The 15,609-nt window shown below is 48.4% G+C and overlaps 1 protein-coding gene across 3 annotated transcripts in view; it reads left to right on the top strand.

Moving 5' to 3' along the window:
- The window catches only part of UGGT1 (UDP-glucose glycoprotein glucosyltransferase 1), a 381,222-nt gene that overhangs the window by 357,664 nt on the left and 7,949 nt on the right, over nt 1-15,609 (top strand). For all 3 annotated transcript variants that reach the window (XM_063915521.1, XM_063915522.1, XM_063915523.1), the window contains exons 34-38: nt 6,328-6,432; nt 7,691-7,775; nt 8,321-8,503; nt 9,602-9,762; nt 9,943-10,057. In XM_063915521.1, coding sequence (XP_063771591.1) covers nt 6,328-6,432; nt 7,691-7,775; nt 8,321-8,503; nt 9,602-9,762; nt 9,943-10,057 — 649 coding nt within the window. The remainder of the gene's footprint in view (nt 1-6,327; nt 6,433-7,690; nt 7,776-8,320; nt 8,504-9,601; nt 9,763-9,942; nt 10,058-15,609) is intronic.

The following is a 15,609-nucleotide window of genomic DNA, read 5'->3' as shown; positions in this document are numbered from 1 at the left end:
ACTGGGACTGTGTTAGTTAAGAAAGAGTGCATACCTTCAGGGTTGTGTGGTACAAACACCCTGTGATATACATCCAGTGCTTACTGTGTTTGTTATATCTATAGTTATCACATATAGCCATACTGAGTATTACTTTGTATTGCTAGTCCATTGCAGTTTATGGTACATAATTTCTGCATGGTACACTTGTGACTATATATATGTGTGTGTGCATGTAGCTACTGCGTGTATGCCTTATTGCAGGGTATTTCACTCAGCGTGCTATTCCTATATTGCTATACCTGAGGGTTTCAGGTTTTTCTATTTTTCAATGTAGGATTATATCACAAGATATACTGTCGGGGTATTTTTGCTTGTGATTTATAGTCAGCATATATTCTATAGCTATTGAACCTCCGGTCTGTGCCGTCTGAGAGTTCTTGCTGGGTATAGTACTGCTACACTTTGTACTGGGTTGCCCATTATTGTGCACATAGTTATGTCTGCTACACGTGGCAACGACATAGGGGCCTCTCCCACACTGCGTGGTAGTGAGCCTGCTGACGCAATGGAGGATAATTTAGCAGCTCAGTTCAGTTTAGTTTAGCAGTTCAGGTTCAGGGGGTTCATTATTCCCCAGTGGGTCAGTAGCGCTTGGGGCATCACAGGATACGCCTTGGGCTACATTCTCCACATTGCTAAGCATGCTTGTGACTAAATTGACGCCCCCTGTGGGACCACCTGTGCCACTGCAGCAGTTTTTGTTCCCTGCTGTGAACCCGCCATGTGCGGATTAGTTTTCCACTCAGCTGCAGCATTTGACCCGGTCTATGACTAAATCTAAGTCTCACTCTCGCCCGCCTAAGACTAAGTCGTCTTCAAAACGGGCCATTACCTCCTCCCAATCCACGGCTTTAACCGACACGTCCTCTGAGGAGGGCGGTGCATATACTGACCCCGCCACCACTGACGCTGATGTTTCAGATGGGGAAGGGAAGTCATCCGTGGATGTCCCGGATTTGATTGAGGCGATTTGGCTCATTCTTCAAGTGTCTGATGATTCTGAGCCTGAAACTGTCTCCAAGAAACCGGGTAGGTTTTAGCGTAAGAAGGTGGTTAAACAGGTTTTACCCTACTCTAAACACCTGGTTGACATGCGTCAGGAATCCTGGGAAAATCCGGAGACAAAGTTTACACTGTTGGCTCGCTATCCTCTCTCTGCGGAGGTGTGTAAAAAATGGGAAACCCCACCACCTGTAGATTCTCATGTGGTGCGTATGGTTGTTTCCTCTGCTCTGCCAGTAACTACTGTCACCTCTCTGAAGGAAGCTGTTGAGGCGTGGGCTCAGGAACTGTCTGCCGACGCGTCTGAGCATGCTCGACAATGTCTCTCGGATATTGCCACGGCTTCTCTGTACCTTAAGGGGGCGACCTCCGATGCCGGGGTGCTCGCGGCCAAGGCTGCTACGGCGTCCGTCTTGGCCAGACGTATCCTTTTGGTTGAGATCCTGGTCGGTGGATTTGGATTCCAAGAAAACCCTGGAGGTGCTTCCTTTCAAAGGAGACATTCTCTTTGGAGAAGACCTAAATAAGATTGTGGCTGATCTGGCTACGGCTAAAACAGCTTGCCTACCTAGTACGGCTCCTTCCCCACAGAAGGCTAAAAGTACTTTCCCTCGGCCCTTTCGTACTCCAGGTAAAGCAAAAGGCCAGGCATACCCAAAGCAAGGTTGTGCTTCCAAACCAAATAATCCCAGACCAAAGCGTGCCTGGACTGCCTGTCAGCCTACTTCCAAAACTGACAAGCCTGCCGCATGACGGGGCGGTCCTCCCCCTGGGGCATCCCAAAGTGGGGGGCCGGCTTCTAGGTTTTGCCCAGGAATGGTTGAAGACCACTTCAGATGCCTGGGCAAGGGAAGTCATCGCTCAAGGTTAAGCTATACCCTTCAAGAATCGTCCCCTGCAGCATTTTTGCCTGTCAGAGGTGCCTCTGGATCTGGCAAAAGCAAACACGTTGCACTCAGTGGTACATTCCCTCCTGGTCACTGGAGTGGTGGTTCAGGTGCCTCTGGCTCAGAGAGGCAAGGGGTACTATTCAACGCTGTTTCTAGTCCCGAAACCGAACGGGTCCCTTTCTCAATCTGAAGTCCTTGAACAAGCATGTGCTGGTCTCCAAGTTTCATATGGAAACTCTACGCTCCATTGTTCTGGCCATGGAGCCTGGGGACTATATGGTCTCCCTGGACATACAGGATGCCTACCTGTATATTCCTATTGCGGTTTCTCATCAGTACCTGCGGTTTGCGGTGGGCAACCTTCATTACCAATTTCGGGCGTTACCCTTTGGTTTGATAACAGCTCCCCGTGTTTTCACCAAAGTAATGGCGGTCATGATGGCTACACTCTGCCGTCAAGGGGTCAGGATCCTACTGTACTTGGACGATTTGTTGATCCTGGCAAATTCCCCAGAACTTCTCCTGTGTCATCTCGATCTGACGGTCCAGTATATGACAGCCCACGGGTGGCTGATCAACTGGAAGAAATCCTCCCTGGTTCCTGCTCGGAGCATGCTGCACCTGGGAGCGTTATTGGACACTCACAGCCAACGGATGTTCCTGTCTCAGGAGTAAGTCCTGAAGCTTCAGGACAGGATTCGATGCTTCCTATCTCGTCCGCGAGTGTCAATACATTCGGCAATGCAAGTGCTAGGTCTCATGGTGTCTGCTTTCGACATGGTGGAGTATGCTCAGTTGCACTCTCGCCCTCTGCAGAAGTTCATTCTGACCTAGTGGGACGGCCTGCCTCACCTGATAAAATCTCACATGATCTCATTATCTCCGGAGGTCCGTCTGTCACTGAGCTGGTGGCTGTAGGACCATCAATTGAGCAGGGGCCGTCCGTTCTGGATATCCGACTGGGTCCTCCTGACAACAGACGCCAGTCTGAGGGGTTGGGGCGCGGTTTTGGAACAACACTCTCTTCAGGGTCGGTGGACCAGGGATGAGTCTCTACTCCCGATAAATATTCTGGAACTGTGGGCAGTGTTCAATGCGTTGACAATGGGCCGACATCTGATACAGAACAGACCTGTTCAAGTACATTCGGACAACGCCACCACGGTGGTGTACATAAATCATCAGGGTGGCACTCGAAGCCGCATGGCAATGAGGGAAGTATCAAGGATTCTTCAGTGGGCAGAACGCCATCTGCCGGCCATATCAGCAGTGTTCATTCCGGGCGTTCTGAACTGGGAGGCGGACTATCTCAGTCGTCAGGATGTACACGTCGGAGAGTGGAGCCTTCATCCAGAGGTGTTTCAACTTCTCGTGGACATGTGGGGCCTCCCAGATGTGGACCTGATGGCGTCTCGACACAATCACAAGGTTCCGGTGTTCGGAGCAAGGACAAGGGATCCTCAAGCAGCATTCGTGGATGCTCTGTCAATCCCGTGGAACTTTCGGCTGCCGTATGGGTTCCCTCCGGTGTCACTCTTGCCCAGGGTAATACGGAAGTTCAAGCAAGAAGGAGGAAACCTTCTTTTAGTCGCTCCAGCGTGGCCCAGACGGCACTGGTTCTCAGATCTACAGGGCCTCTCGTTGGATCGTGCCCTTCTACTTCCACAACGACCAGACCTCCTCGTTCAGGGCCCATGTGTTTACCAGGATTTGGCCCGGCTGGCTTTGACGGCATGGCTCTTGAGTCTTCCGTCCTGAGGGCTAAGGGTTTTTCTGAGGCGGTCGTTCAAACTATGTTGAAGGCCCGTAAGCCGTCTTCTGCTTGGATATACCATAGGGTCTGGAATGCTTACTTTACTTGGTGTGCGTCTCACAATCATGACGTTTTCAAGTTTAGTACAACAAGGCCTGGACTTAGGCCTGCGTCTGGCCTGTCTCAAGGTTCACATCTCTGCTTTGTCGGTTTGGTTTCAGAGAAAGATTGCTACCCTACCTGATGTCCATACATTCACTCAGGGTGTGTTGAGGATTCAGCCTCCTTATGTGCCACCTGTGGCCCCTTGGGATCTGTCGGTGGTTTTGGAGGCCTTGCAAGAGTCTCCGTTTGAGCCTCTTACCTCTGCTGACCTTAAGTGGCTTTCCCTTAAGGTACTGTTCTTGCTGGCTATTGCTTCGGCTACAAGGGTCTCGGACTTGGGTGCCTTATCCTATAAGTCTCCCTATTTGATTTTTCACCGTGACCGGGCGGTGCTTCGTACACGCCCAAGTTATTTACCCAAGGTGGTGTCTTTCTTCCACCTTAACCAGGAGATTGTGGTCCTGGCCTTTAATTCTCCTGAGTTGTCTTCCAAAGAGCGGTCTTTGGATGTGGTGCGGGCTCTCCGTATCTATGTGAAAAGAACTTCCTCCATTAGGAAGTCCGATTCTCTTTTTGTGTTGTTTGGTTTTCACAAACGTGGCTGGCCTGCTTCCAAGCAGACCCTGGCCAGATGCATTAGAATGTTGATTGCACATGCTTATGTACAGGCTGGTCGTCCAGTTCCTGCTACCATCAAAGCCCATTCTGCTCTGTCGGTTGGACCTTCTTGGGCGGTCCACCGTGGTGCGACCCTTGAACAATTGTGCAAGGCGGCGACGTGGTCCTCCGGGAACACGTTTATTAGGTTCTATGCCTTTGATACCGCCGCTTCCCAGGATGCTTCCTTTGGATGCCGGGTTCTTGTGCCTGCTACAGTGTGTCCCCTCCCGTGAGGAACTGCTTTGGGACATCCCCGATGTAATTCATTGTGGAGCCCAGTGTACCCCGCAGCAGAAAACGAGATTTATGATAAGAACTTACCGTTGTTAAATCTTTCTGCGAGGTACACTGTGCTCCACAAGGCACCCACCCTGACGCACTTAGCTTTTTTGGGATGGTATTGGCATAGCCGCTGACACCCTCTCCTGCGGTGAGTGTGTAATGTAATTGGCTACGATCGGTTGTCGTCTCTGGTACCTGCTACTGCATTGGGCTGGTTAACGAAAACTGAGCTCACTGGCATGGAGGCATGGCAGTGCATCTTGGGAACAGTCAAAAGCTTTGAGCCTGTTGGTACCTCGGATCAAGATCCTACTCTACACCCTAATGTAATTCCTTGTGGAGCCCAGTGTACCTCGCAGAAAGAGATATAACAGCGGTAAGTTCTTACCATAAATCTCGTTTTCTCTAGCATCCATAAGGGATATTGGGGAATTTAGTACGATGGGGTATAGACGGGGTCCAAAGGAGCCGGTGCACTTTAAATTTCTTCAACAGGCAGTTTAGAAAAAAAGTGCCCTCAGTAGAGGATGCACACTCTTCAGCTCCAAGAGTTTTCTTCAGTTTCTTTTAAATCTTTGTTATTTTCGGTATACTGTTCGGGCAACAGCATACCTGCACCATGGGAGTTGGGGGAAGGGGGCGGCGGGACGGTTACCGGCCTTGCGAGGTGTCAGAGCCGCTTCCCCGCTGCAGGACCAAACTGAGGGGTTGTTGTACAGCGGGGCACTGCGCCTTAGCGGTCATAATTGCAGCACACCTCACACCCCTAACATTGCCTGAAGGTGACGACGGTGATGAGTACAAACGTAGGGGTGGCATACGGGACCCTCCTGGGGGGGACCCGCTATAGCCCCCTCTGTACAGTGGCAGTGAAAACAGGTATTTATATTATGTTTTACACTAACAGGAGACATTTGCCAGTATAAATAAGTGCATAGCTCCAGCGCCATTGCAGGCTTTGGGACGTTCCCATCGTACTAGATTCCCCCAATATACCTTATAGATGCTAGAGAAAGTAGGATTTTAATTACCTACCGGTAAATCCTTTTCTCGTAGTCCATAAGGGATATTGGGCACCTGTCTCAGTGCGTTGACTTTTTTACAGGTTATCTCTTCTATGGTTACCTGTTCAGCTGTTGCTGTCTTGTTACCAGCCATTACTGGTTGTTTTATGTTAGTGGTGTGCTGGTGTGTAAATCTCACCACTCATTGTTATGTTCCTTCTCTCAAGTATGTCCTTTCTCCTTCGGACACTATTTTACCTGTAACTGCCTGTGGGAGGGGGCATAGAGGGGAGGAGCCAGCACACCATTTGAAAAAAATTATACTGCGCTGGCTCCTTTGGACCTCGTCTATACCCCATCGTACTAGATTCTCCAATATCCATTATGGACTAGGAGAAAAGGATTTACCGGTAGGTAATTAAAATCCTACTTTTCCAACATATTGTGTTTTGCCGATTTGTTTTTACGGTCATCAGTAAAGCACAAAATTACATTGTTGATAGATGTACATTTGAGAAGCCCCTGAAACGCATGACTGTGGTTTGTTATTTAATTGAAGGCAGATTTATTGTGTCTTTTTTCTCATCAGGGGGCTCTCAGGAGGTCAGAAACAGGAGGATGTAAAACAGGAGAAGGAGGATGTTCTAAATATCTTCTCACTTGCCTCTGGACACTTGTATGAGCGCTTCCTCAGGTGAGATCTTACTACTGGTCTGTTCCCGTGTGGCTAGTAGCTAGACAGGTCCAATAACTGGATCAGATGTACTCCTTCTGCTCACACTTCATGCTTTACGTACAGTCTGATTATCAAAGACACTATGGGGGGCATTCAATTAAGTGCCAGTTTTTTGACTGGTCGAAAAAACGGCACTAATTCGACAAAGTGCATTTAGTTGTGGGCGCTTTTGCCCATTTTTTAATCCATTTTTGCCCATGCCGTTTTGCTTTTTTTTTCTTTTCTTTTTTTTTTGTCGAATCGGCATGGGCGAGAATTGTGCCCAAAATGTGCGAAAACACCCGCAAATTCGCCTAAACACGTGTATCGACGGCAAATTCGCCGATACATGTGGTTTTCCCCAGGGCCGGATTTTTCGACCAGGCATAGACACTGAATATGAATGTAAATTCGACCTAAAAAGGGGCGAAAAGTGTAGTTTTTCGACAGGTCGAAAAAACGCCACAAATTGAATACCCCCCTATGGGCCATATTTATCAAAAGACTTATGTGGAAACTCCTCCAAAAACATCTCTTTTTAAGAGATACACAAAAAAAAACACTACCTACAGGACGTATGAATTGTGAAATTTACCAAGCTCCGTAAAATGTAGTTTTCCAGAACTTGGCCATTATAGCCATAGCCATCTATGGGTGACTTTTTGCTAACTGTTTCTGGAGAGGGGAAACCCACTCCCCCGGTAATGGCTGCTTGCACATGCACGGTATGGTGTTGGCACAAGCGCAGTACCTGTGCCAGAGTTTGGACTAGAGATGAGCGGGTTCGGATTTACTCGGTTCTTAATGCCAGAATTATCGCAAGTTCTTTTTTTCTGGATTTTTCTTATTGGCTAACCAAAACACGTGACGTCCGTGAGCCAATAAGGAGATTCGGGTAAATCTGAGTAAAACCGAACCTCTAGTTTGGACCCACAAGTAACGTGATTGCATATTCAATCACTTTACATCGCACTTTTTCCCGGGACAGGCTCTAATCAGAGCCTGATTCCCATTGACTGACCTTTTAAGAAATTCAAGTGAAGAGAGATTTCCTTATTGCCACCATTTGCGGCAATAAGAAATCGTATTTTTCGGGGGCACATCCGGTTTAATATTACATTTGCCCCAGTGTATATACTGGTGTATAGGCATCTCTTAATATCGGCATTACAGAAATGTGGGAAGGGAAACTAAAAATTGCGCCCTATGCTCCGTATTTAATATTCTGCTTTCACAGGATAATGATGTTGTCCGTGCTGAAGAATACGCAGACCCCGGTGAAGTTCTGGTTTTTGAAAAATTATCTATCCCCTACCTTTAAGGTTTGTATATGTGGTTGGTTTGAGCAATGGTATTGGAGCTATTTACATAAGCACCAGTTGCCGGGTCAGGTGTGAAATGTTATTTCTAGCTGTAATCAGGTACGCGCAGCATAAAGAGCTCATTGTTTCTCTGAGCATTGCATTTGGCTGATGGTTCTAGTGGAAGATTGCTACATTTAGTATATTTCCAGATAACACCATCAATTCTTACCACTTATCACTGTTTAACATTTCTTTGAAAAAGGGGGTGATTATAGGAAACATGGATTTATTTTTAGGTGAGCTACGTGACGCACCTTCGTTTTTAACACCATAGGCAGTAGTCCGCTATGACTTTGTGTTAATAGGGGTAGACCACTGCTTTGTTTAATGTCATAGTTTAGATGTAAAAATCCTCCCGCTGCTTCCTACAAGTGCCATAAGAAATAATTATTCCTTGCACTTTATGTAAACAATCTCCCACTGGGGCGGTTATTATTCCGAGATGAAAGGATTTCTGTGACCAATTTTCCACTTATCCGCATTAATTATTTTAACTCCTCCAGAACTTTATTCCTTACATGGCAGAGAAGTATAACTTCCAGTATGAACTGGTCCAATACAAGTGGCCCCGCTGGCTGCATCAGCAGACAGAGAAACAGAGGATTATCTGGGGATACAAAATCCTCTTTCTCGATGTGCTTTTCCCTCTGGCAGTGAACAAAATCCTCTTTGTGGATGCTGACCAGGTAAGTGAAAGTGACAAGTAGTGACACAGTCCTCTATAAATCATGTTGATACAAAGCATTACTGGAATTCTGTGGAATAAGGAATATGCAGTCATTACATGAACATTCCGACCATGTCGACATTTTGTACCACACCCAAATATTGCCGACTTTATGACAACTGCAGCTATAATACCCAGAATCTGTCTGCGGCGGATGTGTTTATCCCTGACTGGAGTCATAATGATGAAGTATTTTTATTTTTACAAACCGTAAATACAACATTTCTATTTAAACAATTGTAAGTGATGTGTCTTTAAAGGGGTAGATGTATGAACCAGGCACTGATCGTGTCGGTACATCGAGTTTGCCGGAGTGGGGAAGTGAAAACGTCCCCCTCAGGCGGTTCCTGCTAGACTCCCCATCTGATGCACTGTGTCTCTCCTCTCGGCCAACTACAGTGCTCATGCGCAAGATCTCGCCACTATTGCCCTATCTCCGGAGCCAGCTTCTGCAGTAGCCACTACATTGGCTGTCAGTGGGGCAACGGCACCTGCAGCTGTCGAAATCGATAGCTGCAGTTGTCTGAACAGTCAGTGCCACTGACCATTCTTACATTGCCCCGCATTATCTTAAAGATAGCAGCGCTGATAATGAAAGGGGTGTATAGTCCATCCCCCCCCACCACCACCACCCCCCCCCCTCCCACACACACACACACACCGGCACTGAATACATGGGGGAGAAGCGGTATCAGTGCACATAACATGCGCTGATATTAACCCCCCCACACACACACACACACACACACATACACACACTCACACACACAGGACCATGTATCTACCCGTAAGATATTTATGATGCATTCGTGTCTACATCCATGATCTCATGGTCCATCCCTTTTGTAGTAGATTGAAGCTTTATATAGCTATTCAGTGGCTGCAGAAGTTCTGCTGTCGTTAAAAATGGACCAAATCTATGATTGGTAAACTGTGGATAGTTTGTGACTCTTTAGACGTCGTATGTAATTGTAGAAATCCTAAAATCAAATGTTTATTTATATGATGTGCATTTGCTATGTGCTGCAGATTCTGTATTCTTTTATTTTCTTCACAGATTGTACGCACTGATCTCAAAGAGTTACGTGACTTCAATTTAGATGGCGCTCCATATGGATACACCCCGTTCTGTGACAGTCGGAGGGAAATGGATGGGTACCGCTTCTGGCGGTCTGGTTACTGGGCTAGTCACTTGGCAGGACGAAAATACCACATTAGGTAACAATGTCACATTTCCAGGCTGTCATTTAAGGTGACACCCCAGTAACAGTGCACCATTAAGCATTTCTATGTTTGCGGAAAAGTCTAAAGGAGTTTGTGCTTGATGATAATTTGCCGATGTAAAAAGGCAGAGCAGAGGCCAGTGGTGTGTCTGAACTGACTGTCTTTTCTTCCTAGTGCTTTGTATGTAGTGGACTTAAAGAAATTTAGGAAAATAGCTGCAGGTGACCGGCTCCGAGGACAATATCAAGGGCTGAGCCAAGATCCCAACAGTCTTTCCAATCTCGACCAGGTGTGTACAATGGAAAGATCTTAATACCATAGAATTAGAACTAAATGTGATGCATTGCTTTGTGCACTCTGACTAGTCCTCACTAGCGGGAGTCTCATACCCCAGGTCACAGCTTGGTGTGAAAGGGTCCTTGAAAAATAACCCAGGTCGAGTGGCCTGGGAATCTGACCCTGGTAGCTACTAGGGTTGGACCCAGGTTAACGGTGCAGTGTAAACAGCTCGACCCAGGTTATCCAACCCAGGTTATGCTTAAAATCTGCTGATTGGCTGTGTATGCAGAGTGACATGCAGGGCAGATCCAGGTTCAGTGTAAAAAATGGGGCTGACCTGGGAATAACCTGGATCCAAGGTGCAGTAATCAGGACCTGACCCAGGTATTAACAGTGTCCTGTAGCCTGGGTCAGACCTGGGTTTTTGGTGTAAAAGTGGCATAACAAAGCTCATGAAGTCTCAGATCTGTGGTGTAACTCCCACTCAGTCAAGCAGTTCTAATGGCTGTGTTTTACACGCTCCTGTTCCTTTCTAAGTGACACGCCTACTTTCTCTAACGTCCTAAGTGGATGCTGGGGACTCCGTAAGGACCATGGGGATTAGCGGCTCCGCAGGAGACTGGGCACAACTAAAGAAAGCTTTAGGACTACCTGGTGTGCACTGGCTCCTCCCACTAAGACCCTCCTCCAGACCTCAGTTAGATTCTTGTGCCCGGCCGAGCTGGATGCACACTAGGGGCTCTCCTGAGCACCTAGAAAGAAAGTATATTTAGGTTTTTTATTTTCAGTGAGATCTGCTGGCAACAGACTCACTGCAGCGAGGGACTAAGGGGAGAAGAAGCGAACCTACCTAACAGGTGGTAGTTTGGGCTTCTTAGGCTACTGGACACCATTAGCTCCAGAGGGATCGACCGCAGGACCCGACCTTGGTGTTCGTTCCCGGAGCCGCGCCGCCGTCCCCCTTACAGTGCCAGAAGCACGAAGAAGGTCCGGAAAATCGGCGGCAGAAGACTTCGGTCTTCACCAAGGTAGCGCACAGCACTGCAGCTGTGCGCCATTGCTCCTCATGTACACCTCACACTTCGGTCACTGATGGGTGCAGGGCGCTGGGGGGGGCGCCCTGAGGGCAATAAATAACACCTTGGCTGGCAAAATATACATCATATATAGTCCCAGAGGCTATATAGATGTAAAATTACCCCTGCCAGTATCACAGAAAAAGCGGGAGAAAGTCCGCCGAAAAGGGGGCGGTGCTTCTCCCTCAGCACACTGGCGCCATTTTCTCTTCACAGTGCAGCTGGAAGACAGCTCCCCAGGCTCTCCCCTGTAGTTTTCAGGCTCAAAGGGTTAAAAAGAGAGGGGGGGCACTAAATGTAGGCGCAATATATGTATACAAGCAGCTATTTGGGGAAAAATCACTTAGTTATAGTGTTAATCCCTGCATTATATAGCGCTCTGGTGTATGCTGGCATACTCTCTCTCGGTCCTCCCCAAAGGACTTTGTGGGGTCCTGTCCTCAGTCAGAGCATTCCCTGTGTGTGTGCGGTGTGTCGGTACGGCTGTGTCGACATGTTGGATGAGGAAGGTTACGTGGAGGCGGAGCAGAGGCTGATAAATGGGATGTCGCCCCCTGTGGGGCCGACACCAGAGTGGATGGATAGGTGGAAGGTATTAACCGACAGTGTCAACTCCTTACATAAAAGGCTGGATGACGTAACAGCTGTGGGACAGCCGGCTTCTCAGCCCGCGTCTGCCCAGGCGTCTCAAAGGCCATCAGGGGCTCAAACAACGCCTGTTACCTCAGATGGCAGACACAGATGTCGACACGGAGTCTGACTCCAGTGTCGACGAGGTTGAGACATATACACAATCCACTAGGAACATCCGTTACATGATCTCGGCAATGAAAAAATGTGTTACGCATTTTCTGACATGAACCCAAGTACCACATAAAAGGGGTTTTATTTTTGGGGAGAAAAAACAGCCACTGTTTTGTTCCCCCATCAGATGAATGAATGAAGTGGGTAAAGAAGCGTGGTTTCCCCCGATAAGAAACTGGTAATTTCTAAAAAGTTACTGATGGCGTACCCTTTCCCGCCAGAGGATAGGTCACGTTGGGAGATATCCCTTAGGGTGGATAAGGCGCTCACACGTTTGTCTTAAGGTGGCACTGCCGTCTTAGGATACGGCCACCTTGAAGGAACCTGCTGATAAAAAGCAGGAGGCGATCCTGAAGTCTGTATTTACACACTCAGGTTATATACTGAAACCTGCAATTGCCTCAGCATAAATAGTGCTGCTGCAGCGTGGTCTGATACCCTGTCAGATAATATTAATACGCTAAGACAGGGATAATATTTTGCTAACATTGAGCATATTTAAGACGTTGTCTTATATATAAAGGATGCACAGAGGGATATTTGCCGGCTGGCATCCAGAATTAATGCAATGTCCATTCTGCCAGGAGGGTAGTAGAAACCCGGCAGTGGACAGGTGATGCTGCATTTAAAAGGCACATGGAGATTCTGCCTTATAAGGATGAGGAATTGTTTGGGGATGGTCTCTGGGACCTCGTATCCACAGCAACAGCTGGGAAGAAATTTTTTTACCTCAGGTTTCCTCACAAAAGCCTAAGAAAGCACCGTATTTTCAGATACAGTCCTTTCGGCTTCAGAAAAGCAAGCGGGTCAAAGGCGCTACCTTTCTGCACAGAGACAAGGGAAGAAGGAAAAAGCTGCACCAGTCAGCCAGTTCCAGGATCAAATCATCTTCCCTCGCTTCCTCTGAGTCCACCGCATGACGCTGGGGCTCCACAGGTGGAGACAGGTGCGGTGGGGGCGCGTCTCGGGAACTGCAGGGATCAGTGGGCTTGCCCACAGGTGGATCCCTAGGTTCTGCAAGTAGTATCACAGGGATACAGGCTGGAGTTCGAGACGACTCCCCCTCGCCGTTGCCTCACATCAGCCTTGCCTGCTGCCCTCAGAGAAAGGAAGTACTGGCGGCAATTCACAAGCTGTACTTCCAGCAGGTGAAATCAAGGTACCCCTCCTTCAACAAGGCCGGGATAACTATTCCAAAATGTTGTGGTACCGAAACCAGACGGTTCGGTGAGACCCATTCTAAAATTGAAATCCTTGAACACTTATATACGAAGGTTCAAGTTCAAAATGGAATCGCTCAGGGCGATTATTGCAAGCCTGGAAAATTTCAGGGTATCACTGGACATCAAGGATACTTACCTGCATGTCCCTATTTACCCTCGTCACCAGGTGTACCTCAAAATTGTGGTACAGGATTGTCATTACCAATTCCAGACGTTGCTGTTGGTCTGTCCCCGGCACTGAGGGTATTTACCAAGGTAATGGCCAAAGTACTTATCCCGTACTTGGACGATCTCCTTATAAAGGCGAGGTCCAGGGAGCAGTTGTTCTTCGGAGTAGCACTATCTCGGGAAGTGCTACAACAGCACGGCTGGATTCTGAATATTCCAAAGTCGCAGCTGGTTCCTACGACGCGTCTACTGTTCCTGGGTATGGTTCTGGACACAGAACAGGGTAAAAAGGGTTTCTCCCGGAGGAGAAGTCCAAGGAGTTGGCGTCTCTAGACGGAGACCTCCTAATACAAATACAGGTATCAGTGCATCTATGCACGCGAGCCTTGGGAAAGATGGTAGCTTCTTACGAAGAATTTCCATTCGCCAAGTCCCATGCAAGGATCTTCCAGTGGGATCTGTTGGACAAGTGGTCCGGGTCGCATCCTCAGATGCATCGGCGGATAACCCTGTCTCCAAGGGCCAGGGTGTCGCTGTGGGGGTGACTGCAGAGTGCTCATCTTCTAGGGGGCCGCAGATTCGGCATACAGGACTGGGTCCTGGTGACCACGGATGCCAGCCTTCCAGGCTGGGGGGCAGTCACACAGGGAAGAAACTTCCAAGGCCTATGGAAAAGTCAGGAGACTTCCCTACACATAAATGTTCTGGAACTATGGGCCATTTACAATGCCCTAAGTCAGGCTAGACCCTGCTTCAACACCGGCCGGTGCTGATCAAGTCAGACAACATCACGGCAGTCGCTCATGTAAACCGACAGGGCGGCACAAGAAGTAGGATGGCGATGGCAGAAGCCACAAGGATTCTCCGATGGGCGGAAAATCATGTGTTAGCACTGTCAGCAGTGTTCATTCCCGGAGTGGACAACTGAGAAGCAGACTTTCTCAGCAGACACGACCTCCACCCGAGAGAGTGGGGACTTCATCCAGAAGTCTTCCAAATGATTGTACACCGTGGGGAAAGGCCACAGGTGGACAGGATGGCGTCCCGCCTCAACAAAAAGCTACAAAGATATTGCGCCAGGTCAAGGGACCCTCAGGCGATAGCTGTGGACGCTCTGGTAACACCGTGGGTGTACCAGTCGGTGTATGTGTTCCCTTCTCTGTCTCTCATACCCAGGCTAATGAGAATAATAAGGAGAGGAGTAAGAACTATACTCATTGTTCCGGGTGGCCAAGAAGAGCTTGGTACCCAGAACTCCAAGAAATGATCTCAGAGGACCCATGGCCTCTGCCGCTCAGACAGGACCTGCTGCAGCAGGGGGCCTGTCTGTTCCAAGACGTACCGCGGCTGCGTTTGATGGCATGGCGGTTGAACGCCGGATCCTGAAGGAAAAGGGCATTCCGGAGGAAGTTATCCCTACGCTATTTAAAGCTAGGAAAGAAGTGAACGCAAACCATTATCACCGCATATGGTGGAAATATGTTGCGTGCTGTGAGGCCAGGAAGGCCCCAAAGGAGAAATTTCAGCTAGGTCGATTTCTGCACTTCCTACAGTCAGAGGTGACTATGGGCCTAAAATTGGGTTCCATGAAGGCCAGATTTCGGCTCTATTGATTTTCTTCCAAAATAGAACTGGCTTCACTGCCTGAAGTTCGGACTTTGTTAAGGGAGTGCTGCATAGTCATCCCCGTTTGTGCCTCAAGAGGCACCGTGGGATCTCAACGTGGTGTTGGATTTCCTGAAGTCGCATTGGGTTGAGCCACTTAAATCCGTGGAGCTACAATACCTCACGTGGAAAGTGGTCATGCTGTGGGCCTTGGCGTCGGCCAGGCGTGTATCAGAATTGGCGGCTTTGTCATACAAATGCCCTTATCTGTATTTTATATGGATAAGGCGGAATTGAGGACTCGTTCCCAATTCCTTCCTAAGGTGGTATCAGTTTTTCATGTGAACAAACCTATTGTGGTGCCTGCGGCTACTTGGGACTTGGAGGATTCCAAGTTTCTGGACGTAGTCAGGGCCCTGAAAAGTATATGTTTCCAGGACGGCTGGAGTCAGGAAAACTGACTCGCTATTTATCCTGTATGCTCCCAACAAGCTGGGTGCTCCTGCTTCTAAGCAGACTATTGCTCGCTGGATCTGTAGCACGATTCAACTTGCACATTCTGCGGCTGGAATGCCGCACCCTAAATCTGTGAAAGCCCATTCCACGAGGAAAGTGGGCTATTCTTGGGCGGCTGCCCGAGGGGTCTCGGCTTTACAAATTTGCCGAGCTGTTACTTGGTCGGGTTA

The sequence above is a fragment of the Pseudophryne corroboree genome, chromosome 4 (genome assembly GCF_028390025.1).
Source record: "Pseudophryne corroboree isolate aPseCor3 chromosome 4, aPseCor3.hap2, whole genome shotgun sequence".
NCBI classification, from domain to species: Eukaryota; Metazoa; Chordata; class Amphibia; order Anura; family Myobatrachidae; genus Pseudophryne; species Pseudophryne corroboree.
This window is presented reverse-complemented; position numbering and strand designations above follow the sequence as displayed.